This window comes from Nilaparvata lugens, chromosome 14, assembly GCF_014356525.2.
Source record: "Nilaparvata lugens isolate BPH chromosome 14, ASM1435652v1, whole genome shotgun sequence".
In the NCBI taxonomy this organism is placed as follows: Eukaryota; Metazoa; Arthropoda; class Insecta; order Hemiptera; family Delphacidae; genus Nilaparvata; species Nilaparvata lugens.
In genome coordinates this window covers 8,200,826-8,228,165 of record NC_052517.1, presented here as the reverse complement: position 1 = coordinate 8,228,165, position 27,340 = coordinate 8,200,826, and the positions used below count along the sequence as shown (strand labels likewise).

At 33.4% G+C, this 27,340-nt stretch overlaps 2 protein-coding genes across 11 annotated transcripts in view; one reads left to right on the top strand and one right to left on the bottom strand.

Annotated features, from left to right (window-relative positions):
- The window catches only part of LOC111043467 (gastrula zinc finger protein XlCGF8.2DB-like), a 138,967-nt gene extending 131,531 nt beyond the window's left edge, over positions 1-7,436 (bottom strand). The window contains exons 1-2 of the mRNA XM_039440706.1: positions 7,262-7,436; positions 3,941-4,085 (exon numbers count right to left, since the gene is read on the bottom strand). Of these exons, the coding sequence (XP_039296640.1) occupies positions 3,941-4,085; positions 7,262-7,273 (157 nt within the window). The 5' untranslated portion in view covers positions 7,274-7,436. The remainder of the gene's footprint in view (positions 1-3,940; positions 4,086-7,261) is intronic.
- The window catches only part of LOC111053229 (gastrula zinc finger protein XlCGF57.1-like), an 89,158-nt gene that overhangs the window by 26,251 nt on the left and 35,567 nt on the right, over positions 1-27,340 (top strand). The gene's annotated exons all lie outside the window — the stretch shown is intronic.

The window sequence follows — 27,340 nt, the reverse complement described above, 5'->3', positions numbered from 1 at the left end:
TGTACTATATATAATGTATACTATATATACTGTGTATACATACTACCTATAGTACACATAACCTATGAGGTAACACATTAATAACAATTTTGGAAATTTATTAAATTCAATTTCCTGATGCATATATTTCCAAAATAATGAACTATAGAGGAATATAGGGTATTTTTGATTATTAGAAATATTTATTGAATATTTAAAATCATTTTAATAATCACTTGTAAATCCTTTACATAGCTTTCCACTTCGGTAGAAATTTCATAGATACAAACAAGTAATTTCGACAAAAATTGTTGGCTACAATGAAAATCTTTGTGAAACACTTGTTCGTAACAAGCAAATCACTTGTAAACTTATAGAAATTCATTGTAACTACAAGTTTACAATTCTGCTTTTGTGAAACGCTAGTAATCAGCTGTTCTCCAAAACCATGGTTGGCAACAAGACTTGTAACCTACTTGTACCTTTGTGAAACGGGCCCCAGCTGACAAGATATTTTGAGTTCCGCCGGTCTGCACGATATTCGGAGTTCCGCCTGTCAACATATTCGGAGTTCCATATATTTCCAATTCCGGCCAGCTGCAAGATATCTTGAGTTCCAGATATTCCTAATTCATGCGACCCGCTGAGGCATGTGGGCGAACCGGAACCCTGTCGGTATTTTGGTGTGCTCAAAGGCGCCTCGGGCGAGCATTGAATGTACGTGTGGACGGATTTTGCCATACGGGTGAGGCAAAACGTAAACATTGAAAGCGTCATAACCTAATTCCAATGAATTAGGTTAATGAATGACAAATCAAATTGTGATCCAATAACTAATTGTAAATTGTAGGATTTTTGTAATTTTGTAGGATATGTGGATTGTCAAATATTTAAATAGAAACATGCATGGAGTATATAATTTGTATCATGATTAACAAATTTAGAACTGCATAATTCAAGTGAAAAAAGATTCCTACAGGGTTCCTACAAAAAAGTACAGCTCACATATTATTTTACCATTGCTATCAAATCATCTTGTGTTTGTTTTATGTTATCAATCAGAGTTGTTAATTAAAATTGTAATCTTCAATATGATATTATACGTTTTAGATAGCTAGGCTATCTATAGAGAGATTTATTCAAACTTTGAACTTGTATTCCTTAATCTTGAAGCTAATCTTCTGGAGAATCTTGTTTTGTAATGTGTATGAGCAGAGTTAGTTTAAAATGGGCAGCAATTCAGTATTTGATTCAATTTATGGCTAATTTCGTTGAGGAAGACTGTCAATTTTGTGGGAGAGTGTTAAGTGCTTTGATTAGGTCATCAAAACTTCTGGAATTATTGTAGAAATTTCCTTTTTTTGAGATTCAGAATAGATATTGGAAACCAACAAATGAATCGCCTAATGCCAAGAATCTCAAAGTTAGAGCCAATCGTTCTTGTAAAGTTATTGCTTCCCTTATGATGGTATCATTTGTTTGGATAACTAGTTGAATTAACAAGGATATTAACAAGATATGTTTTGACATCCTAATAAAGTTTGAATTGTCAAACTCATATCTTATGTCATGTAGCAATTTATTCCTTAATTCAACCTACAATTGTTCAACCCACCAACATAGTTTGTTAAGTTTTATTTTCGATTTTATTATAAAAGTCATTAAAATTAAATGATACAGCTGCATTTTGTGATAATTATCTTCAATAATGGAATGACGCCATTGTTGTGGAAAATTTACATCTACCATGCCTTCGTGTCATCTGCAAATCAGATAGTTTTTTGAATGCCGAGGCATATGTGGAACGCGTCCACAAGGACGTACAGTGAATGCCGTACATACTATTGTTCGCGCGAATCTGTATGGATGTGTGTACAAGGCTTAAAGCTCTTTGGGTTAGAAGGTCTAAGCTCAAATGAGGAAGCATATAGAGTAGTCATTAAACCAAGTAAATTCAATACCTCAACCAGACATTTGATCAATATATGAAATTTATGTTTGTATGCTAAAATTATTACAAACTTCATACTGCTATACTAAAAAATGTATATATTTTTTTAATCCATGTTATTCAAAATATAAGCCAACGAATATTCCTCATTAACTAATCAAATTTGAAATGGGAACTTCATCATAGTTGTAGTTGTGGCGGCCATTGTTGTTACAACTTTTGCCTACAGATAGCACATAGCACTGTTGGCGGAGAACTGTGATTACAAGCCAGCCCAGCTGTTTACTTTTTAGATTATGTTGTAACACATTGTTTGATCACATACGTTTTGAAAAATTATTTTATTTGCAGTTTTTATAAAAATGTAGATGGAGGAAAAATGTTGTATATATCACGAGTGGAAAATGTTTTTTCTCCCTCAGTAAAATTGTTGCCCTCGGCTTTGCCTCCGGCTTCAAACTTTTCCATCGGGAAGAATAAAAGTACTTTTCACTATAGATATACAAATAACAATTATAGGAATGTTCTAAACAAAACAAGGTAGAAAAGCTCTTTCTCCAGTGTGTGTTCTAGTATGTCTTTTCAAAGCATCTAACCTAGCACTTTTGAAGTCACAAACCTCGCAGCTGAAAGGTTTTTCTTCAGTATGTGTTCTCATATGAATCTTCAAATGACCTGAATAACCACTTTTGAAGTCACAAAACTCGCAGCTGAAAGGTTTTTCTCCAGTATGTGTTCTCATATGAATCTTCAAATGACCTGAATAACCACTTTTGAAGTCACATAACTCGCAGCTGAAAGGTTTTTCTCCAGTATGTGTTCTCATATGACTTTTCAAATGAACTGACTGAGTACTTTTGAAGTCACAAAACTCGCAGCTGAAAGGTTTTTCTCCAGTATGTGTTATCACATGCCTCTTCAAATGAACTAACTGAGAACTTTTGAAGTCACATAACTCACAGCTGAAAGGTTTTTCTCCAGTGTGTTTCCGAATGTGTCTCTTCAAACTAAAAGAATATGGTGTTTCATAGCTACAGTGAGCACAGCTGTAGAGCTTGGTCTTTTTGCCAGTCACAGATGACTCAGTGCACTTTTCCACTGGAGAGATTGAATGCTCATTCAGTCCACCAACTTCTGTTGCATAGTCTCGGCCAGATGTGCTGCAGTTTGAAGGCCACATCTCTGGTTCACTCTTCACTGCACTTCCTTCAGCCTCTTGCTGATCTGCAATCATCAACAATGCAACATGTAAATTATTAAAACAGGATATTATAAAGTGACATTCACATTATAAAGTGAGTGGAAATGATACGACAACAGATCAAACAATTTTGTGTTACCTCTGCATTCTATGGTAGGTAACTCTGATCCAAGTCCTCCCAGCGAATATTATATTAATTGTTGATTATTGCTTATAATCATCATCAATAATATACATCAGTTGTCAAGAAAATAAACGCCATCTGCGAAAATTTCCATCTGTAGACTGGCTGGCTGCTATGGCTTAGTATAAAATGAGTGCTGCTATCCACAGAGCTATCCTCTCCAGCCAACACCCACTCAACAGAATACCTCAAAACAGTCAGCAAGTGAGGGATGTGGCTAAGGGATAATAAGCTAATAATATGCTCAACAAAGTTCTTTAGTAGAATAGAACAATAATTGTAGTTGCACAGAGACAGTGATACTGGAAAAAGTTAACAGAGGTAATAAATAAAATTAGATACCTTCAAATCTATAACAAGTTGTAGGAGAACCTCTTTAGATTGATATATGCAATTTTATGGAATAGTATGAACATACTACATTTATCACCTAGCACATTTGTTCTGTACATGTGCATGGTTGATATGTGGCAGACAGCCCATTCTGGAGTAGCATTTACACAGGAGTTCCACTCCCAAACATCCAAACACTTTATGTGAGAAAGCTGGCCACAATCTAATCACCCAAGCAAGGTGTGTAGACCCTAGTCAATCAAGAATCGGGTAGTGATAGAATGCATCTCACCATATGGATCCTCTTTGATGAAGATCATGTTGTAGCCAGGGATTAGATAATGTTGTTGGCTGCAATCATCTTCCACTGCAGCTGGTTGCTGGCTGCTATCATCCTCATCCTCCTCCTCTTCCTTTTTAACAGTAACTTTCGCCATCTTCAACAAATACACATCACAGTCTATTGTACGAATATTATCATAATAAAGACTACTTTTATTCACAGAGGTCTATGAAGGGCTTAGAAGCACAAGTTGGATGTAACTTGAGGTACAAGAGAGCAAGTGAATGTCTTAAACATATCACAAATGCCCCATAGACAGAATAAAATGGAGTATCCAAGATTGGCTGGATTTCAATTTGTCTAAGATGAACATAACATGAAAGGTTCTGTTTGATTATGTTTTAAAGATGAAAAGGAAGGTTAGTATCTTGCTTTTGATTGGCCTTATTATGTTAAATATCGGGGCACCGAGCTTTGCTGGTAATTTTTATTTATTGATAAACAGAACAAAATTCTCTGAAATAATCATGTTTATATTTTACAGCTGGCTATACCACTGAACAGGTATAGAATGGAAACTGTCTATCCAGCCAATGCTTTTTACATGGTGCAAATACTAGACACATCACATGACCTTAGGAAGTTCCAATCCTGGTCTTCTGGTAAACGAGATCAATTGATATGGATCATTAAAGTGATCCAAACCTCCCATCAATACTATTACAATGCGGAGCTTCCTAACAAGATGGTGGATTTTTGCGCCAGGGTAGTAGCCAAGTTTCCATACTGTATGTATACTGTGGCTATATGTCAGCTTATAAATTTCAGGGATGATTTGATTTTCCACAGAATCACTTGCTCATTTTTTACTATCCACAGATAACGAAAGTCTCAGCTGTTTCAGCCAAGGATGAATTATCCTTTTAATTTTGTTCAGCGAGTTTTCCCAGGGATGAGACCTAGTGCAATCGAATTTTTATATCATAAACCTACTAGGCCTATGTTCCAAATTTCGTGAAAATTGTTGGAGCCGTTTTCGAGATCCATTGAACATAAATAACTAGATATAAACAAATAAATATGGAAAAATATAAACAGATATACAGAAATTGCTTGCTTAATATAATAGGATATTATAGGCCCAAATTCACCAAAAACTAGGTTTGAGTGGCAGTATGCTTCAAGTCAGATGATTTTGAATTGTTTTTGTAACATGATTTTCTGTTTATTGGGAATCAACTGGACCTCAAACCAAGTTTCTACTTTCCTTGCCCTATTACCATAGGTGAGGAATGTATTGCTTCCCGAAAAAAATAAGCTACCCCAATTTCTAAATTCTATACGTTTCAAGGTCCCCTGAGTCCAAAAAAGTGGTTTTTGGATATTGGTCTGTATATGTGTGTGTGTGTGTGTGTGTGTGTGTGTGTATGTGCGTCTGTGTACACGATATCTCATCTCCCAATTAACGAAATGACTTAAAATTTGGTACTAAAGGTCCTCACACTATTAGGATCCGTCACAAACAATTTCGATCAAATGCAATTCAAGATGGCGGCTAAAATGGCGAAAATTTTGTCAAAAACAGGGTTTTTCACAATTTTCTCGAAAACGGCTCCAATGATTTTGATCAAATTTCTACCTAAAGTAGTCATTGATAAGCTCTATCAACTGCCACAAGTCACATATCTGTAAAAATTTCAGGAGCTCCGCCCCATCTATGCAAAGTTTGATTTTGGTTTCTCAATTATCAGGCTTCAGATACAATTTAAACAGAAAATTTCAAGTTGAAAAGATTGAGCATGAAAATCTCTACAATTAATGTCCAGTAACATTTTCACCTAAAATTGAAAATAAGTTCGAAATTCGAGAAAATGTGATTATTCAATTGCAAACTGTTGATTCTATTAAATCAACACTATGAAGACATAGCAGACCACGTGTGTCTCCAGCGTTGTTGTCCTGTCACCAGCTGGCTCAGATCTTAGAATAGTAGACTTGAGATTCGGGTAACACTAGCGTCAGGTGATTAGTTTTCATAATGGCAAGGAAAGTTGTGTGAGTGCTCCACACCAGATTTTTGTTTATTGAGAATCAACTGGACCTCAAACCAAGTTTTCGTTTTGGTGAATTCGGTCCTAAATGTTGGGATCATCTTAGATGATAACACAAATAACAGAATGTTATGTTTTTGCAGCTGCTTTTAGCACACTTGAAATCTAGACAAGCAAATGTCACCAGAGAACTATGATGAATTTATTAAATATTTCATCTATGATCACCCAAGCAAACTATCAATTGCTTACTTGCTGTTGAAAATTCACCAACTGAAGTCTGTGTAATATTACTTTTAATACTGTCCTTTCTCAAAGATGGAGGTGTCTGATGCTCCATCCTTCACTAACCACTGCCACTACCTAGCAGCATTCTAATGCATCGCGCCAATAGTCCCCACAAGCTATTGCCTGGCATTGTTCCAAAGTTGTTTACTGGCAGCAGGTATCCATTCTGGCATTGGTTTGGTGTGATTATGGAGATGTGTTCATTGAAAGAATGTAAAGCGAAATGACACGGTGCATCCAAATGCACACAGGATGACCATCTCTGTCTATGCTACAAACTGTGGAAGGAGAAATGGGTTTCTCCTCTTCATGTTAGATGTAATCTCACAGACTTTAGCAGATACTGATTGGCAAGTGAACGTGTCACTAAATGAAGCACTGTTTGGTCTAACTGATTAGGAAACAAAATGTTATATCTGGTACGTTCACTGATCAGCTCATCATACTTTTCCACTGATTACTTGCTGAATGTAAACAGACATGGCTGAATACAAGGTGGTTTACAATTATAATGGACTCCATTATTAGGCTATGTATTTGGGAGCAGAGAAATGAATTATTGCATAAATGAATAATAATAATTTATTATTGTTGTATTATTAATATGATAAATATAGCATTGCCTAATAACATTCAAATTGAAATATAAATTCCAAGGCAATCCTTTTATTATTTTTCTTGAACATTTTTAGGTTACGGTATGTCACAGTCATAAGGTTAGTTTTTTATGCATAATTCTGATACAATTTTATTCGAAAATAAACTTGCAAACTATAAATTACAAATTTAGATGTACTAATCCAAATAATTGCTACTCCTTAGCAATAACTGAATTGTGTTTGCTCATTATATGATATTATATGATTTGATTAACTATTAATACCGTGATGTAGGCCTACCTATTATTGAAATAAATAGACCCTACTGGTTTTTAGGTTATTTAAGACTATTGTGATTCAGTGGTTATAAAATTTTCAAATAGGTTACTTACTTCTGACTCCATTTTGGTATTCGTACAAGAATTACAAATTTTATAGTCAAATTGGTATTAGGTCAAGATAAAAAATCACCAAATTATAATAAATTAAATAGAAGAGCAGTACACACATTCCATAGATAACAGGCACCCAGCAATGATTCTTAGATCAGTTATAGAATAGACACGCCCCATTGTATATTCATACTAAAAGTCGATGTAGCCTACATCTACTGCAAAATCCTACTGCATCATCTTGACGTCACGCATCTCATAAAAATTATAGAAAACTTTTTTGAGTTTGTTGTGTAAGTGTTTGTGGTGTGTAACTTACATTGTTGTTAAACATGTTTCCATAGCTTGTTTTCCATAGCAGATTGCTATTTATTTATGTAATTATTATTTATGAAAATGGTAATCTCTTGCGCAGCATATAATTGCACTGAAATTTTTAGGAAAAAAAGTGGAATATCTTTTCATGCGTAGGCTTAGTTGAAATTTATACACATAAATATTGTAAGTTGTAACTGTAATATTATCCTTGGTTATGATGTAAGTGAACTCATTGCAGCATGACAATAAATTTAATTAGTTTTGTAGGCTACCGTACCTTATTATTTTCAAAACGCATTATAACTTTGAAGCCGATATCACATAACACATTATAACTTAACCGATATCGTTTTCGCCCGTAGCTAGAAATAACCTAAAAACACCATGAATCTGAAATAGATACAATCTGAAAGTTTTCCATACGATGCGTGACGTCACTGTTGTGACGTCAAGATGGGTGGATTTGGCAGTAGATGTTGGCTTCAGAGGCTAGACATCCCGCGTGTCTATTCTATAACTGGGGCCTATGTCACAAGGTACAAGTATGTCACCAACCATGGTTACGAAAAAGTACTTGTAGTTACAAGTTTACAAGTACTCACGTTTCACAAAAATTTATGATCTACAAGTTTACAATTTTACATTCTACAAGTACTTCATAGTAAACATACCTATTTTCATGATGATTTCCTTTTTTCATCCTTTATAAAGGTTACTTGTACTTTTCAATAATTACTTTGAAAATATTTGGAAGCAATATAATGTTTTTTGTACAGTCTACTTCATTTATTGCTGAATTTGTAACCTACACACTATATGTACTCTGTATATATATAGTAGATGTACTATATATAATGTATACTATATATACCATTGATATAGAGAATAAAATTAAGAAGAGCGAAGTCCGCTATGATGCCACTGCGCTAGTGTAGCTACCAAAAATTTCGGGCAAGAAGTCGGGTATTTGTATTCGCTGTGAGAAACAGTTTCACGAAATATTGTGATAATGGTTAATTTATTATTATTTGCCATCTAATAAAATATACGGTAATATTAGCGATCTATAATTACCGTTATTCATACACATATGAAGTACTTTTAACAACTTTTTTAAATAATTAGGTCCAAGTTCATTTCTTTTTTTCTTTTTCACTTCAATAAATTGGTTAGTGTTGTATTTTGTTATTGATACTCGCTGCCAGCACACAAACCTTAGAGGTTTTGCAGGCAGCGCCTATATAATAAGTTTTATTATCAAAGTTTATTTTTATGTACTATAGAAATTGTTTATATTAATGTGTAAAACTTTGTATTGTCTATTTTGATTTGTATTTTCGATATTATGGCAAATAAATTTGATTTGATTTGATTTGATAATAAATTTTTTATTTTCCATATCCTAAATACATGGTAATAGGAAAATATTGTAAAAAATGAGATTCATTTGCTAATAGAATGGATCAAACTGTAGTGAGGTAGGTTCACTAAATTAGATGTTTGGTCGAGTAAAAATAATGTTCAATGAACAAGTCATTGTATCATATGGTAATGGAATGACGAAAAGTTAAAAAAAAATTATATTGAAATCCATCAAGTATGTCGAAAGATATAACGCAATGAAAGTTGATGTTTTCCCATATAAGTCTGTCTGGGGCCTGAACTTCTTGCCCGATATTCAATGGCGACGAGAAATGAAGGAGGCATCATGCTTCCAAACGCTTGAAGGTATAGCTTAGTCATCTAACTATATATATCAATGATATATACTGTGTATAAATATGCTATAGTACACATAACCTATGAGGAAACACATTAATAACTATTTTGGAAATTATCAAATTTGATTTCCAGATGCATATATTTCCAAAAGAATCAATTTTAGAGGGATATAGGGCATTTTTGATTATTAGAAATATTTATTGAATATTTAAAATCATTTTAATGATCACTTGTAAATCCTTTATATAGCTTTCCACCTCGGTAGAAATTTCATAGTTACGAACAAGTAATTTTGACAAAAATTGTTGGCTACAATGAAAATCTTTGTGAAACACTTGTTTGTAACAAGCAAATCACTTGTAAACTTGTAGAAATTCATTGTAACTACAAGTTTACAATTCTGCTTTTGTGAAACGCTAGTAATCAGCTCCAAAACCATGGTTGGCAACAAGACTTGTAACCTACTTGTACCTTTGTGAAACGGGCCCCTGGTCTAAGCAATGATCGATCCAGGAGCAGGCCACAGAATAATACATACAGAAAGGTAGCTTCCTATCTAACCAATGCACCAAGACAGCGTCATCTTTGTAGAAATTAAATTTACCGCTAATTTCAAAACACACTTAAATTGAAGCATTGTTAATTTTGTTCTCAAATTTCAGTTCACAAATTTTGTTAGAGTTAACTAGTTTGTTGATGTTCCTGTTCAAAATTTTTTACAAGTTTAATATGTTTACAAGTTTATTCTCAAATTACTCAGTTTTTGTTCTCAAAAATACTTTAGTGTGGTCCACCTTATAATGGCAGTGGATAATGATAGAAGAGTAGCGATGCCAATTCTCTGCATTAATTAATTATATTTCTACACTGTCGAAAACATTATTGTCATTGTTGTGGACCTAGGAAAGGATAATATTACCGGCTTTGAAGAATGATAGACAAGGATAGCAAAACCAAAGTTGATCAAATACTGTCATTACAACGTGGACCTCACTAGATGAAATTACTTGAAATGGATCAATTCGAATTAATGCATCATATTTAATAATATTGAAATATTATACTGATTAATGATGATAGTTTTACTGATTGGAAAATCCTTATAAATTCTGATACAAGCTACTTTTGTACAAGGCAACAAAGTTGGACTACTGATGTTAAGAGTGACAGACCAAAGACAAAAAACTACAGACTGAAGAACTGTTGGTAATTCATTGCCACTCTGGGCGGCTCTATGGTGAGGTCCACAATATAATTATTATGCATTGCCAAGTCTCTTAAATTACGTTGCCAATGCCAACTCCAGATTAGGCTAGAGGACAGTGAACACTGAACAATATTCTTGTGCTGATACTTTCGAGATATTTTGTGTACCTGAGATCCCAAATGAGAACACTTGGTGATAAAGGTTGGTAAGCCATTGAAAATTGAAGTTCGTGCTGAGATGTTTGATTTAAAGAAGCAGAACAATCGATCAATTCCTGGTACTATAATAGTGTGGTTTGTACAAAGAACTGATAAGAAGTTAATGTTGCAGAAAATACGTGTCAAACGAACACTGTCAACATGCATCTGTGATGAACCCATCTATATTTAAATCAATCTTTATCCTGAGCAAGACGGATTTTGTTTGCAAAAGTACAGCAAATAATAATCGACAAGGAGTACAAGTTTCTGTGGCTCAATGAAGGAGGCTATATAAAGATTAAATGGGAAGAAGGCAGCAAAGCAATTCTTATCTCTAGTGATGGTGACTTACACAGACTCTAGATTTCAACAACTTTCGGTCTGCTATCAAAATGTTGGTGGAATAAGGACTGAACTTCACGAGTTATCTCTTGCACTTTTGAATTCTTCTTGTGAGAATATTGTCTTATTGGAAACGTGGCTGACTGAGAACATTAGGGGGATTTCACACCAAAGCTGGGCCGGGCCGGGCTGAGCCGAGCAAGGCAGAGCAATGCGATGCCGAGCTTAGTGGAATCTGCCTAAGTTTGCACTGAAGCCAATTGTTGATTTGCTTGGTAGGTTTTCTAGTCTTTAGTGAGACATGCATACTATCAGTTCAAATTGTCATTTTCAGTTGAAAGAGCAATAATAATGTCATCTACTCTGATGATGATGTTACTGGATATTAGTTTTACTCTTGATGATGAACATGAGGGAGGAAGAAGATCCTGGACTCATGATATCAATAAATAGATCATGAGACTAGTGGACAGTTCACAACTCTATACAAGCATCTCCAAGAACATGAAAAAAGGCTATGGATGGAGATGCTTCTCTTGTATAGAATTTAATGAACATTTCTATGTCAATATTAATTGTAGACATTTTTCAAGTTGGAATACAAAATACTGCACAGCTCACAAAGATCAAACTAAACTGAAAGAAGGCAGAAAATGATCGAGTTGGCTGTCAAGCCACTCACATATGTGAATTTGTTGCACAGTTCAGCTAAGCTTAGCCCGGCATCACCAGGTTTGATATGAATGCTCCCAACTAAATCCTGCAAAGTTAGTGTGCAAGCAGATTCCACTCAGCTCGGCCGGCCTGGATTAATACTGACAATATTGCTGATTGCTATAACAGATTGAGGCTGTGCATAGCCTAAAAATAAAATTTCCACTGGTGATATTTTTCAAAGTTTTTCGATTTGTATAGGCTACTATCAAGCTATCAAAATAAAAAAGTTTTCTCAAGAAAACATTTTATTCTGATCATTACTTCTTGAGATATGAGTGCCAGAAGTTTTAATTTTTGGGACAGAACATTTCAAATTCGATAAGAGATAAATCCATGAGATTTAGAGGATAGATTCTTCATAGTTAATCTAGTAAAATAACAATTTTCTGAAATGATCAATTTTTGAGAAAGTTATTCAATTTACTAAAAATGACCAAACATAACTTTTAGTTGAGTTATTTTTGGTACATTTGTGCCGGGCACTGTCTTTAATTCAGGCCTTTTCCCAAGTTATAATAGTAAATTTAATACGCAATAGACTAGAGCCATTATTGTAAGTGAGTTAGCGAAATAAATTATTTTCTCTCTCTATTATGAACGGCCATGACTTCGAGTTTCCCATGATAGATATTTAAAAATTGTGGCTCCGAGTCGTCGAGGAATGTAGATTATGGAATTATCTCTAAAACTTAGCCTTCTTGTCGCGACATAAAATGCGATAAGTTGGAAAACAGCAAGCATTGAAATTATAACAAACTACCGATTTTGCAGTTACTATTTGGTCCAAAGGCTGTAGAAGCACGCGACGATTGGTCAAATTGATTCCATTCGCCCAATAGGAGACCTGTTTCTAAATACAGTAGTGGGGATTCCCCAGTCGAGAGACCAGATTACGTTCCGGAGGACACTTTGCTAGGAGCACTACGAGAGTAAAGATGTAGTCACTATGTTCCCCCTTTTTGGGCAGGTTTATAAGTTTATTTCAGTAGTTAATGTAGGAGCTAGTTTTATTTTTTATTAATGTTTAAATTTACTAGTAGTGCCATGTCCTGAAAGGTTTAATTGTGTTTCTTCATCATGTACGAATAATTGTTTCTTCAAATAACCGCTAAGGTACGTAAAATAAGGTTAAAATATAATTTAGGGAGTTTTATTGATTGAAACTTCCATAAGAGTATTGAATTAATTAAGCCTGTTATTTTTCAAGTTAATAATATTGATTGAGAATAATCCTTTTGATTTTATTAGTGATGGAAGATACTTATAAATTTTTTTCTACAGAAGTATAGAAAGTTTTCAGTTACGTTACATTTGAGTTATTGTTTCTGGAGATATATTATCGTAGAGTATTGCTGAAAGTCAGGAAGATAGCCTTTAAATTGGAATGAAACTTTTAAGATTATGTTCATATTGAGTTTATGACATTTTTTAATTTATATTTTTCAGACTCTGTTTTCTTATGTCATTAAGGCTGTCGAATGATTTAGTAAATTTTTTATGATAGAAATCTTAATAGATGAAGAAGAAAGTTTTTTTCTCCAGGAAATTAATATTAATGAATGTTCAAATTTTAATACAATTTAAATTATTTTCTATGTGTCTACTAATTTTATTTAATTAAAGGTAAATCAAATCATAACTCTGGAATGTTCATTTTAATTAAGGTTCTGAGCAGTTTTGGGCGAATGCCCGTTATTTACACTTGGATTGCGTCCTATAGTTCATAAATAATAAATAAAATAAATGTTGGCTGGCGCACAAGTTTCCAACAATACTAGCCGAGCTACTATATGAAAAATTATATTTGATTTCGCAAACCAAACGAAAAATATCAATATAGTTAGCATCATTTCAATTTGAATTATTTGTGAAGAAGATCCATTAATTCTGATAAAAAGAATCAGTAGTTTAAAGATAAAAATCTATATAAAATGAGGATTCAAAGAATGAGAGAATTTAATTAATTGTAATCAATAGATAACTCCTGTTTTAGCTTTTGATGAATTGTAGGAAGAGTTAGAAATTAATGCTGTAATACATTTATTTACAGCGGTTCATGTGTGTCCCCAAACCAACTTCTTGTACTACCACCCCTTTGGTTCCGCAACTTTATGTAACACCGCTTCAAGACACCCATTCAGACGACTGGTCTAGGGACGTAAGAGGACGTCGCCGTCAAGCCAAATTCAACCGGTAAAAGCTCACCGCCAAAAACAAGGTGCTGTAACCCCAACGATAAAGCAACGTACAGACCAACGAAAGTGCAGTGTAGTGAAACAAAGGTTCATTCGAGAATGTCAATCAAAAGTGGGGATTCAAAATTATTATGAAATGGGTTATATGGGTTACTATCGACGAAACTTGGGTTCAACAGGCTTTTCTTTCTTGAGTAATTTTATGTTGAAGTTAATTATTTGTTATTTGATGACTGATATTGTTTGGTTTTGTGACGTATTGCTATCTAAACGGGGATAGTAATGCGCCCCCGAATCAGATGAAGAATGTCAACAAAGTAACATGAAATTGTTGTTTCTGTTGTTCGATTTTAGTTGCCAATGTTTATTGAAGCTGTTTGTATTTTTCTATTATTTCAAATTGTAGTGTTATTCTATAGTATAAACCTATTAAATCAGGCATGGCAAGATTAATTGAAGTTTTCTTGACTCTAGCCCGTTCACCTGCATGAATTAGGTATAGACTCAGGTATTTTCTAGATGTGTCGGCCTATTTCTAAATTTTATTCAAAATTGTCTTCTTTATCATCTTTAAAAAAGTGCAGGCACACAACTGCGCCACTCTGCTGTCTAGAGATATTTAAATCTCTGGAATTCAAATTTTCTAAAAAATTAAATTTTTCATAACTTACTCTAATAATACTAGATCAATTTTTCTGAGTCTATACTTAATAATTCATTCTGTGAACGTGTTCACGGTCAATATTTTGGGTTTGGAGTTGAATGAATAATTTATAGTTGCTACTCCAATTTTTCTGAAGTTTAAATAATTGTAGATGAAACAGGAAAGTTATTAAGTTATGTTAAACCATTAAAATGATAATCTTTTGAAGTGCTTAAAGATAAAGTCAAGTATCATTGATGCTTAAGTTGAAAGTATTCTGAAACTTCATATTGAAATTGATCATTGATATTGAAAGGTTTAACGTTAGAATAAAAATGAGTAGAAGAAACTAGGACATGTGAGAAAAAACTGATTCTAAGTGCTGAATTAATTTTTTGCATTCTGTAATTCCGTGAATGATGATAGAAATTATTGTAATGTCAACGTACGAATTCTGGTCTCACGTCTGGTTGTTGAATATCATTATAGTAGTAGTGAAAGTGAATATTGAGATTTTAAAGGTTAACCCAATTAAATTAGGAAAATTCGGAAATTATTATGGGAGAATGTTTGAGGAAAATAGGAATTTTTTTGATAAGTTTAGGTAGATCGAAGGTAATCAGAGAATAAATAGGAAACTGTTTTATTAGTTATTGTTGATATGTAATTTTGAAAAGTTGCTGATGAGTAGTTTTGGCCTTGAGATGTTTAAACTAAATAATTGGGTGTTGTAGATTAAAGTTGTAACGATGATCAAATCCTTGGGAATTTGTATAAAAATAAGTTGATTCAGATGAGGTTGTTAAGTCCCTTTATCAGTAATGTTTATTCTCGAAAAGGTGAATCAGTTTTATTATTGGAAAATTTTTTTTTAGGGTGTGATTTTTGCGGTAGGCATGCGTAGTGATAGTGTAAAGATCCGTTGTGTTGATGACGTGTCCTGTAGACTGTGAGGAATTTTTTTGTTTAGTTGAGACTCAAGATTTAGAGGAGGACAAGGGGATGTCCTGCCTATGTGTGTTGTGTGAATTTAGGTAATCGGCGCGAGTGTAGGTCCGTGTCCAGAGAGAACGGAGCACTGCCCGAAAGTTGTCCATGTAACAAATCAAGGAATTTAGCTGAGACTAACCTTGCAATTTGTACGGTGGAATTGTATAATTTTAGCGAAAGGCACCGAAGATGGTGTGAGCTAAGATTTTTTTTGTATCTAGTAAACGGTCTGGTTCATTCGAGAGTTATGGGGCTCGTCAGTAGAATAACGTAAACCGAAATCTAGATATTTAGTGAGTCTTCGTAGTGATTGTAAGGAAAACAATCAGCATAAGGCAGTTTAGGGAAGCCCAGTCAAAAGGTTCGTTAATGTTTGGTAGGAAAGTCAGCCGCAAAAACACAAGTAATAATTGGTAAAAAAGGGGGTATTATTGAGTTTAAAGTTGATTAGAAATTTGGTATGGTAACGAAAATTGAAAGTTTTAGACAATGAATATTTAAAGTGATTAATTAAGGTATACAAAAAAATAACAGAGAAACTTTTTCGAGTACCTAGGTAATGTTAAAATGGTTATCAGTGAAAGTAGAAATAAATATTGGAACAGTACTGAACGGGTTAAATTAAAATAAAATAAACAGTGAAATTCTTCTAGTTGAATTTGAAATGAAAAGGGAAAATCTCTTGAGTTAAGCATGAGTTTAAATTATTCTGTAGTTGAGAGTTGAAAGGTTGATTAAAAATTTAAATGGGGATATAAGGTAGAAATATGTAGGAAAATTCGTGTCAAAAAGGAATTAGAATTTTTGTTGGGAAAATTAAATTGAGGTAATTAACAGTAGTAGGACCCTTTAGAGATAAGTAGTCAAAAAGAATTAATAAATAAAAAAAATAGGAAAATCTTTAATGAAATGATAAATTTTTTAATGATGAATAGTAAAATTGCAATCAAGTTTTCCATGTGAATAAGTTGAGATATTTTGAGATCTAGTAGAGTAATTGAAACTAGTTGGATATGAAATTTATTGTTGAGAAATAATTATGTGAGGCTCCAGTAAGGTTGAAAATGTCAGTGAACTTGAGAATCAGTAATAGTGTAATAGTAGCCTGTTAATGTGTTAGTGTATTGGTAAATTCAATAATGTTTATAATCAGAAGGCAAGCTGTAGCAGTCCATCAATGCTAAGTTAGAGCTGAACTTTCATATTATTAAATCATGCGATGAAAATTATGCTTCCAGTGTTTAGAGAAAATGTCACGTACTTTGAGTTTGAGATAAATAACCATGATCGCTGTCGAGTCAATTTATCTAGTTGAAGTTGTAGTCAGTGAGAAAATGACAATACTCTAGTGAGAAGCGAAATACAGAAATAATTGTCGATTATAGCCTGGCACTCGATCATAGTTTTGTTTTGACTAGCGTTCTGTCATAATGGTTTCCTACTGGAATATTATAATGCAAAATCACGCTTGAGTCATGTTGAAAAATATCCGAAACAGATAAAAAAAAAATAGGAAACAGATCAGTCTATTGAAGACAAGATTTTTTGTCGTGAGTTATAATTGGATAAGTTTTTGTGAGTATGGCGCCACTCTGTAGCCTTGTCCCTATACACTCAACGAGATGATTCCTAATGAATGAGAAGGAGAAAGGAGAAAAAGAGTTATGATAAAGATATTTACCGTATTTGTTATAAGGATTCATTACGGGTTCATGAAGGGTTATTAGTCAAAGATTTTGTTACGTGACAAATAATGTATATAGAAGAAATTCCGGAATGTAAATAACTTGCGCAACTAGATTAGTCATTAAATTATGTTATTAACTTCGTAATATTAAATATATTTAGGTAGGTGAATTAGGTTTAATTTTATTTCATGCACGGCTGCATACTCGCGGTAAATTAAATAATTGTACAGTTTTCTCACGGTAGTAGATAATTGATTGTTTGGTAAATCGGGTGATGATCAATATTTTTGAAGTCATCAACAGTCATAATACAATGTATGTAAATGATGTCTCTAATAATAATAATAATAATAAGTTATTTAGCATAAGACGATTTATCATAATATTCTATACTATACCCATTTTCAATAGCTTAATACTCATCCATTCATAGTTAAGAATTATACATTCACAATCAATCAATCAATCAATCATTTATTTCTTTCCAAAACATACATGAAAATGTACATGAAAAAGTCAAAAACTAAAACTAACTTAAAGCTAAAGAGAAATTAGTGACTGTATAAAATTCATTTTTTTACAGTAAACTCATTTATACTGTAGCATGCTAAATCCATCAAATATGCTCTCAGCAATTCCTTAAATTTTGATCTATCAGGTTCATGTCTTATGCAACCTGGGAGACAACCAATAAATTTTATTCCCATGTACGTTGGACTTTGTTTATATTTTTCCTTATTGTGTTTCTTTATTGTAAAATTATTTTTATTTCTTGTGTTGTAATTATGTATATCTACTTGCCGTGGGAATCTAGATTCGTTAGTTTTTATATATAATATTGTCCTATAAATGTACAGGCTGTACACCGTCATGAACTTTAACTTACTGAAGAATGGCTTGCATGATTGCTCTCTATCAAGATTTAGAATTATTCTTATTGCTTTTTTTGTAATAGGAGTATTTTATTTAAGTTTGAGATGCTTGTTCCTCCATATATTTCAATTCCATATGAAATGTGGGAGTGGATCATTGCGAAGTACACTGCTTTTAACGTTTCTAAGTTGGAAATTTTTGCTAGTCGTCTCAGCGCGAAAATTCCTGAGCTTAATTTTTTACATATTTTTGAATGTGAACGGACCAACTAAGTGTGTTTTCAAGATATAGACCTAAAAATTTAATTTCTTTCTTATTATCTACGGAATTAAGTTGTTTTACCTCTGAATTTCTACAAGTAAAATGGAGGAACTTTGTTTTGTTATCATTAAGTAGCAGATGTCTGTGATTTAGGTACTTTTTAGTTAATGATATAGAATTGTTACATTTAATTTCTGTTGTGTTCCAGTCCTTATCAGCAATGCACAGACTTATATCGTCAGCGTATAAGCATAATTTACTATTTTCAACTAAATCGCACATGTATTTAGGCAACCCCCCTAAGTAGCACAGAAACAAAAATGGACCTAACACCGATCCTTGTGGTACAGAATAGTTATTACATTTTAAGTTTGATCCAATATTGTACTGATTTTTATTGCTTGTATACTTTATATTTACATACTGTTGCCGTCCTTCTAGATATGACTTGATCCAGCTAAGCTCTTTACCTCTAATTCCGTAATTTTGAAGTTTATTTAATAATAATTTATGATTCACACTGTCAAATGCTTTGGTTAGATCCAGGAATGCTCCCACAGTATTTAATCCCTCATCTAAGTTTTCTAAAATGTTTTCTATGAACTCTATCAAAGCAGTAATGGTTGACCTGTTTTTTCTATAGCCATGTTGTTCTTTGTCAAGTATACCATTAGTTTCAAAATAATCAATTAACTGAACAAGTACACACTTTTCAAATATTTTAGATAGGGCAGGTTGGATGGCCAAAGGTCTGTAGTTGAGAGGGTCAGATGGATCTCCTTTCTTATATGCTGGTATTACTTTTGATATCTTTAATTCGTTTGGGTACACTCCAGTTATAATTGAGGCATTGATTACGTGCAAAAGAGGTTTGATGAGTGATGACTTAGCATCCTTGATTATTTTTATTGGTATGTCATCATAGCCGGCTGACCATTTTGGTTTTATCGAATCTATTATTTTACTTAAGTCCTTCTCTTCAATTGTTTTACATCTAAATGATAATTTTGTAACTTTTTCATTTTTCTCATCTGTTACGTCACTTTTGGTTAGATAAGGGATGACATGAGTGTCAACCATCCCTACAAAATCATTGTTTAGTATGTTTGAAATTTTATACGGATCATCTATGTCTATACCATTCTCTTTAAGTACAATATTTTTAATAACTTTCTTGTCCTTTTTGTTTGTTGTTTCATTGTTAACTATTTGCCATATTGTTCTGTTTACATTTGTTGATTTTTTTATTTTTGAGTCAATATAATTCTTTTTTTTGTGGAGGATAATTCTTTTTAGATGCTTTTTATGTGCTTTTATAGTTTTCTTTAAGTTTATATTACTTTGGTCTTTCCTGTATCGCTGATGCATTTCAATTAGCCTTTTATGTTCGTCGACAATCTCATTATCAATCCACTTATTACTACATTGTTTCGCTCTTACTTTCTACCAAACGGAAAGTTAAGATCAAAATAATATTTGAGCAAATTGTAAAAGTATGAAAATTTGTTTTCTACAGGACTCTGATAAAGTTCAGTCCAATCCAATTTATCTAGATCATTTATAAAACGCTGAATTTGGGACTTCCCAAACTTCCTACCCATTGTTTTAGTCTTTAAGCCTTCACCATTATTATTTGTGTTTAAAGTAATATTCTTATCATAATTTATTGTATTCTCCAGTTTTATTGACAGCCCAATAGCGAAATGATCTGAGAAAATTGTGTTTATTATTTTACTTTCCCATCTACTAAAATGAATGTCAGTAGCAATATTGTCAATGCAAGAGCCGCCAGTTGCACTAGGTCTTGTTATCTCATTTGTTGTTATTTGCATATTAAAGCTATTCAGTAAATTGAGAAGATCATCTCTTTGACTAGATTCTTGATTAAAATTAACATTGAAATCAGCACATAGAATAACATTGAATTTTTTAAAAGTAAACAGATAGCTTAACATGTCATTAAGAATGACTAGAAAATTATTAAAGATTGCACTATCTATGTTAAAGGGTCTATATAATGACATGTAGATTACATTCAATTCAGGTACTTTGATTGCACAACCCTCACACACCATTTCCACAGACATATTTCTAATTTTATGGATCACATTGAACTCTAAATTATTTTTAATGAAAATAGCAGCCCCACCATGAATTCTATTGGATCTGCAAAAGTATGATCCTAATTTAAAATTTTCGAAGCCAATATTGACAATTTCGTCATCACTCATCCAGTGCTCACTTAGTGCTAACATGTCACATTTATTTTCAAGAGCGATTACTTCTAGGTAATTGATTTTATTCATTAAACCCTGGCAGTTCCATGAAATTATGTTCACTTCAGTGCTCTGGCAACCCTCAATTTGAGTTCTTATATAATTATTGTTCACTGTTGCTTTCGCATTGCATCTTGAAGTCCTGGAAGGTGGCGATAGGTCAGTAGTTGAGCCGTTCAGTCTAAAAAAATGCTATTGTTCTCACTCTGTTGTCCTAAAGGGATTGGCTGGTTAGGTGACTCCATGGCTTCCGTGATTCTCGATGCGGTGTTCAATATGGTATCGGCAATGAATTTTTTCCCCAGATAGTTCAAGTGAAGACCGTGTGATGTATGAAATCTTGGCCCTAAAGAACTTAAATCTGAGAAACACACATTGGAGAAGTGTTTGGTTATTTTTTCCAAGCGTTCATTGGTTCTTCTAATCTCCCTGTTCACACATGACCATCTCGGTAGATCATATCTATGTGGAACTGAGAAGATCAATACATTGGTGTGGCGCATATTTGTGAGTCTCCGCTTACACGATTGAATCAGACGATTAGATTCGTTACATGCCACATCGTTTGTTCCGGCGATAAACACAGCGAGGTCTCCATTACCCATATCAGAGCACATACTTTCACTCTCCTCTGTGACTCTTTCAAATTTCGCCCCTGGCTTCATCATATTAAACACTTCATAATTACTCTTTGACCTGATCCTATTTGTGACCTGTCTTCCCTGACTGTCAGAGAAACACCTTACTCTAACTTGTTTAAACTTGTTTCCAGCCTTATTTGCTTCTAACAGTGTTTGAACATTGCTTCTTATGCTTGATGTTCGTTTCCATGGATTCGTTTCCCCATCAACTTCTTCGATTTCTTTGACACTAGTTTTATCACTATTGTCTCGCACATCCATTTCACCTTTCAATTTCTGTAATTTTAAATCCTGTTCATGCAATTGTCTAGTGTACCGCTGAATTTCATCTTCCAAAGTCTTTATTTTACTATCCATTTTTCTAATTAACTCCATATTATTGTGTTCATTATTAACTGATTTGTCGCGTCTTCTTAGCAGCATATCCATAATTTTTTTCACCGAATATACTGATGTGTCATAAGTATACAATGTAGAAGCAACTTGTGCACGTTTTGTCCATATTTCGAGATCAGTAAAAGTGGGTAATGTGAGAATGTTTTCATCGAAAAATCCGAATTCAGCTCTGAGTATTCTCGAGATGATTGTTTCTGTCATTAAGACTACATAAACACCACAATCCACCGTGTTACTTTGCTGAGGAGTTAATTTAGGCAATAAAGGTATGTTCATATTAGAATCAACGTTAATATATTTAGCCAATTTATTTGTCACTATAGATGCATCTTTCAAATTGTGTTTTCCAATCGAATCGAAATAGACGTATTCATTGAGAGCCCTAACATAAACTGCAAGACTCCAATGGCAGCCTTCCTCTTTCAATTCAGTGCTCTTAGCATCATTTATAGGTAAAAATATGTATTCTTGGTCCTCTAATTTCAATGGTGACACTAACTGAGAAATATCGTCGAGGCATTTTACCGCTTGAACAATTACAGGATTTAATATACATATAGAGAGTCTATTGTTGATAGAATTATTCATTGCGCTGAAATAGATTTGGAGAACCTCATCAGTCACCCATTCGTTGTTTAGCATGGAAGTGACCAAATTAATTGTATTTTTAGTGTTTACTCCTATGTCATGAACTATATTATTATTTTTTGGTGTTTTATTAATTACTTGTTTATCCACATTCTTTCTAACACTGTGACCTTTGTCTATCAATGTTTTTTTATCATTTGTCTCTAGAAGCTTCATTTTAAGATAATTTCTTGTTGAAATTCGCGGACTAGGTGTCTGCTGCTTCGTTATAGGATCGGAGTGTGTCATTTCGTCGTGAAAGTTAATAATAATAATCACAAGTCTCGTAATAGTCCTACCCAGGGGTGAGCTGCCGACCTAACGGGGCAGAGTTAGGCTATAGCTGGACAGCACTCAATTACCCCGCCCTCTCCAGAGGGTCGAACGTTACAACCTGGGATTGGATACGAGATCAGTTATCGTCATGGATACCGGTAAACAAAAACGGAGTCAAGTCAGCTGACTGAGAAAGAATAGGCCTACCTTAACAAGCGATAAGAGCCAGCATGGGTTCACGTTATCTATCAACTGACGTCACCACTCCTTACTCACTTGACAGATTCAGCTGTTGTTCTTTTCACGTTAGAGTTCATAGGACCAATTAAAACTATGATTCTTTTAAACGTTTTCCCTTGTTAGAGTTTGCCAAGAAAATAACCAGGGACTCAATAAGTGATTGAAGTATTCAAGATTATTATACTCGGTCCGTCTTTAGTACCTACTTAAAAAGGTGGACACGTCCATATTGTTTTGTCCTGACTCTTGCCACAGTTTTAAAGACTCTTGCCACAAATCTCTATTAGTTATACATTTTGCTGAATTTCGGAATGATTAAAGAGATTTCTTTTGAAGAGGGCCCGCTTCAAATTGGATCCTACTATCAATCCAGAAATTCGACTCTCCAAATCATACAGAATGCCTCTATGATAACATATCCTGATTAGATTTCTTTTTGCGTGTTTCACACCGTAAGGAGGGGGAGTGTGCCGGGCACTGTCTTTAATTCAGGCCTTTTCCCAAGTTATAATAGTAAATTTAATACGCAATAGACTAGAGCCATTATTGTAAGTGAGTTAGCGAAATAAATTATTTTCTCTCTCTATTATGAACGGCCATGACTTCGAGTTTCCCATGATAGATATTTAAAAATTGTGGCTCCGAGTCGTCGAGGAATGTAGATTATGGAATTATCTCTAAAACTTAGCCTTCTTGTCGCGACATAAAATGCGATAAGTTGGAAAACAGCAAGCATTGAAATTATAACAAACTACGATTTTGCAGTTACTATTTGGTCCAAAGGCTGTAGAAGCCACGCGACGATTGGTCAAATTGATTCCATTCGCCCAATAGGAGACCTGTTTCTAAATACAGTAGTGGGGATTCCCCAGTCGAGAGACCAGATTACGTTCCGGAGGACACTTTGCTAGGAGCACTACGAGAGTAAGATGTAGTCACTATGTTTCCCCCTTTTTGGGCAGGTTTATAAGTTTATTTCAGTAGTTAATGTAGGAGCTAGTTTTATTTTTTATTAATGTTTAAATTACTAGTAGTGCCATGTCCTGAAAGGTTTAATTGTGTTTCTTCATCATGTACGAATAATTGTTTCTTCAAATAACCGCTAAGGTACGTAAAATAAGGTTAAAATATAATTTAGGAGTTTTATTGATTGAAACTTCCATAAGAGTATTGAATTAATTAAGCCTGTTATTTTTCAAGTTAATAATATTGATTGAGAATAATCCTTTTGATTTTATTAGTGATGGAAGATACTTATAAATTTTTTTCTACAGAAGTATAGAAAGTTTTCAGTTACGTTACATTTGAGTTATTGTTTCTGGAGATATATTATCGTAGAGTATTGCTGAAAGTCAGGAAGATAGCCTTTAAATTGGAATGAAACTTTTAAGATTATGTTCATATTGAGTTTATGACATTTTTTAATTTATATTTTTCAGACTCTGTTTTCTTATGTCATTAAGGCTGTCGAATGATTTAGTAAATTTTTTATGATAGAAATCTTAATAGATGAAGAAGAAAGTTTTTCTTCTCCAGGAAATTAATATTAATGAATGTTCAAATTTTAATACAATTTAAATTATTTTCTATGTGTCTACTAATTTTATTTAATTAAAGGTAAATCAAATCATAAACTCTGGAATGTTCATTTTTAATTAAGGTTCTGAGCAGTTTGGGCGAATGCCCGTTATTTACACTTGGATTGCGTCCTATAGTTCATAAATAATAAATAAAATAAATGTTGGCTGGCGCACAAGTTTCCAACAATACTAGCCGAGCTACTATATGAAAAATTATATTGATTCGCAAACCAAACGAAAAATATCATATAGTTAGCATCATTTCAATTTGAATTATTTGTGAAGAAGATCCATTAATTCTGATAAAAAGAATCAGTAGTTTAAAGATAAAAATCTATATAAAATGAGGATTCAAAGAATGAGAGAATTTAATTAATTGTAATCAATAGATAACTCCTGTTTTAGCTTTTGATGAATTGTAGGAAGAGTTAGAAATTAATGCTGTAATACATTTATTTACAGCGGTTCATGTGTGTCCCCAAACCAACTTCTTGTACTACCACCCCTTTGGTTCCGCAACTTTATGTAACACCGCTTCAAGACACCCGTTCAGACGACTGGTCTAGGGACGTAAGAGGACGTCGCCGTCAAGCCAAATTCAACCGGTAAAAGCTCACCGCCAAAAACAAGGTGCTGTAACCCCAACGATAAAGCAACGTACAGACCAACGAAAGTGCAGTGTAGTGAAACAAAGGTTCATTCGAGAATGTCAATCAAAAGTGGGGATTCAAAATTATTATGAAATGGGTTATATGGGTTACTATCGACGAAACTTGGGTTCAACGGGCTTTTCTTTCTTGAGTAATTTTATGTTGAAGTTAATATTTGTTATTGATGACTGATATTGTTTGGTTTTGTGACGTATTGCTATCTAAACGGGGATAGTAATGCGCCCCCGAATCAGATGAAGAATGTCAACAAAGTAACATGAAATTGTTGTTTCTGTTGTTCGATTTTAGTTGCCAATGTTTATTGAAGCTGTTTGTATTTTTCTATTATTTCAAATTGTAGTGTTATTCTATAGTATAAACCTATTAAATCAGGCATGGCAAGATTAATTGAAGTTTTCTTGACTCTAGCCCGTTCACCTGCATGAATTAGGTATAGACTCAGGTATTTTCTAGATGTGTCGGCCTATTTCTAAATTTTATTCAAAATTGTCTTCTTTATCATCTTTAAAAAAGTGCAGGCACACATTGAATATCTTCCTCAAAAGTTGATAGTTTCAGAAAATTCTTATTTTACTTGATAAACAATACCATGAAGAATCTATCCTCTGAATCTCATGGATTCATCTCTTACCGAATTTGAAATGTTCTGTTACAAAAATTAAAACTTCAGGCGCTCATAATAACTCAAAAAGTAATGATCAGAAAAAAATGTTTACTTGAGAAAACTTTTTCATTTTGATAGCTTGACTCCAACTCAACACGGTAGCCCGCTCTGATGGTACAGCTGCTGCTGACTGCAATGTTTTGTAGAGAAATGGATCCTTAAACTCATAAAAAAATCTGGCTATTTCTGGTTAAGAGTATGACGTCAACAGAAAAGATGAATTCGAAGATGATAATCTGTAGGGCTGCTGGAGATGATGATAATGTGTACGCTTGACTCGAAGCCTAATAAAATAAATTTGACTGTCGGCCCTAATCCTCCTCTAAAATAAAGAAATTATCCAAATTATATACTAAATAACGATTCTCCTTTCATCACAAAATTCACTTCGTGACACCCAACATATTTTTGAATAGGATCTAAAATATCAGGTCATCTGTGATACATAAAATAATCATATTGATGAACAAAAATGAATTATCTCAGAAAATTGGGTATAAGAGAGGGCCAATGCTCCCTAACTTCGCTCTCTAGGAAAAAAATTGAGGCAGTCACTCTTTTATTACTTCATTCATGAATATAAGCATAGAGAAAAGATAGCATAAGAAGATATCCCATGATGTAGGTCGTTAATTTTACAAATTTAATCCGATTTCTTTGTCAACTCAAGTCGATTACTGTCTATTATTACTGTTTTGGCCGGGTGAGTTTGTAAGAGTGGCACAGTATCAGAGACAAGCGTCACAGCTTCACAAAAAAAAAACTACTAAGACTATCTGCTTGAGTTGACATTAAAATTGGAACATAAATGCACTATACCATGGAATATCCCTTCTTGTACTATCCTTTCTCCATGATATAACTCATTTGATAATAACAGTTGAATAACTTTTCAAGAAAAATTATCAACGGTGAAGATCATTCAAGAAAATGTCTTGGGGGGAACTGTAACAAAATAGTGTTGATATTTCATAAAATATATGGGATTATAAGTAAAATTGCTTGCTTTCACTCATTAAAGTATATTTTTGTGATTATTAACTTCGATATAATTTCATTCATGTTTTTTCTTTATTCCCAATATAGTTTTGGAACTTGAAATAGTAAATCGTAGATAATAGGGAGTAAAAATGAAAGGTAGGTACCATAGCCTGAAAGCTGAATTTCCAAAAATACCATAAAACTTTTGAAATGTGTCATGATATTGTAATAAATTTCGTTCTATTGACAAATAATAAAGTTCTCATATCTATTTCTAGAAGCATAATGGAGTTCTCATCACAATAGATTCCATAACATTTAAATAGTTTGTTTTATTCAGCCAATAAGTCTGACCAGAATATTGTAAAGCACAACATTGAATATAAACTGTGGAAGAGCCAATAATTATTGTAGCCATAGTACGGTACTACTTGATGAATTTAATAAACATGTAAGAAATTGAAAAATAACACACATAACCATTATGTTTATATTTAGTGATATTTCTAATCTTAACCACTGCTCCTGGTAATGCAACTCAGAATTATATCAATAGTTATTGTACCAACAT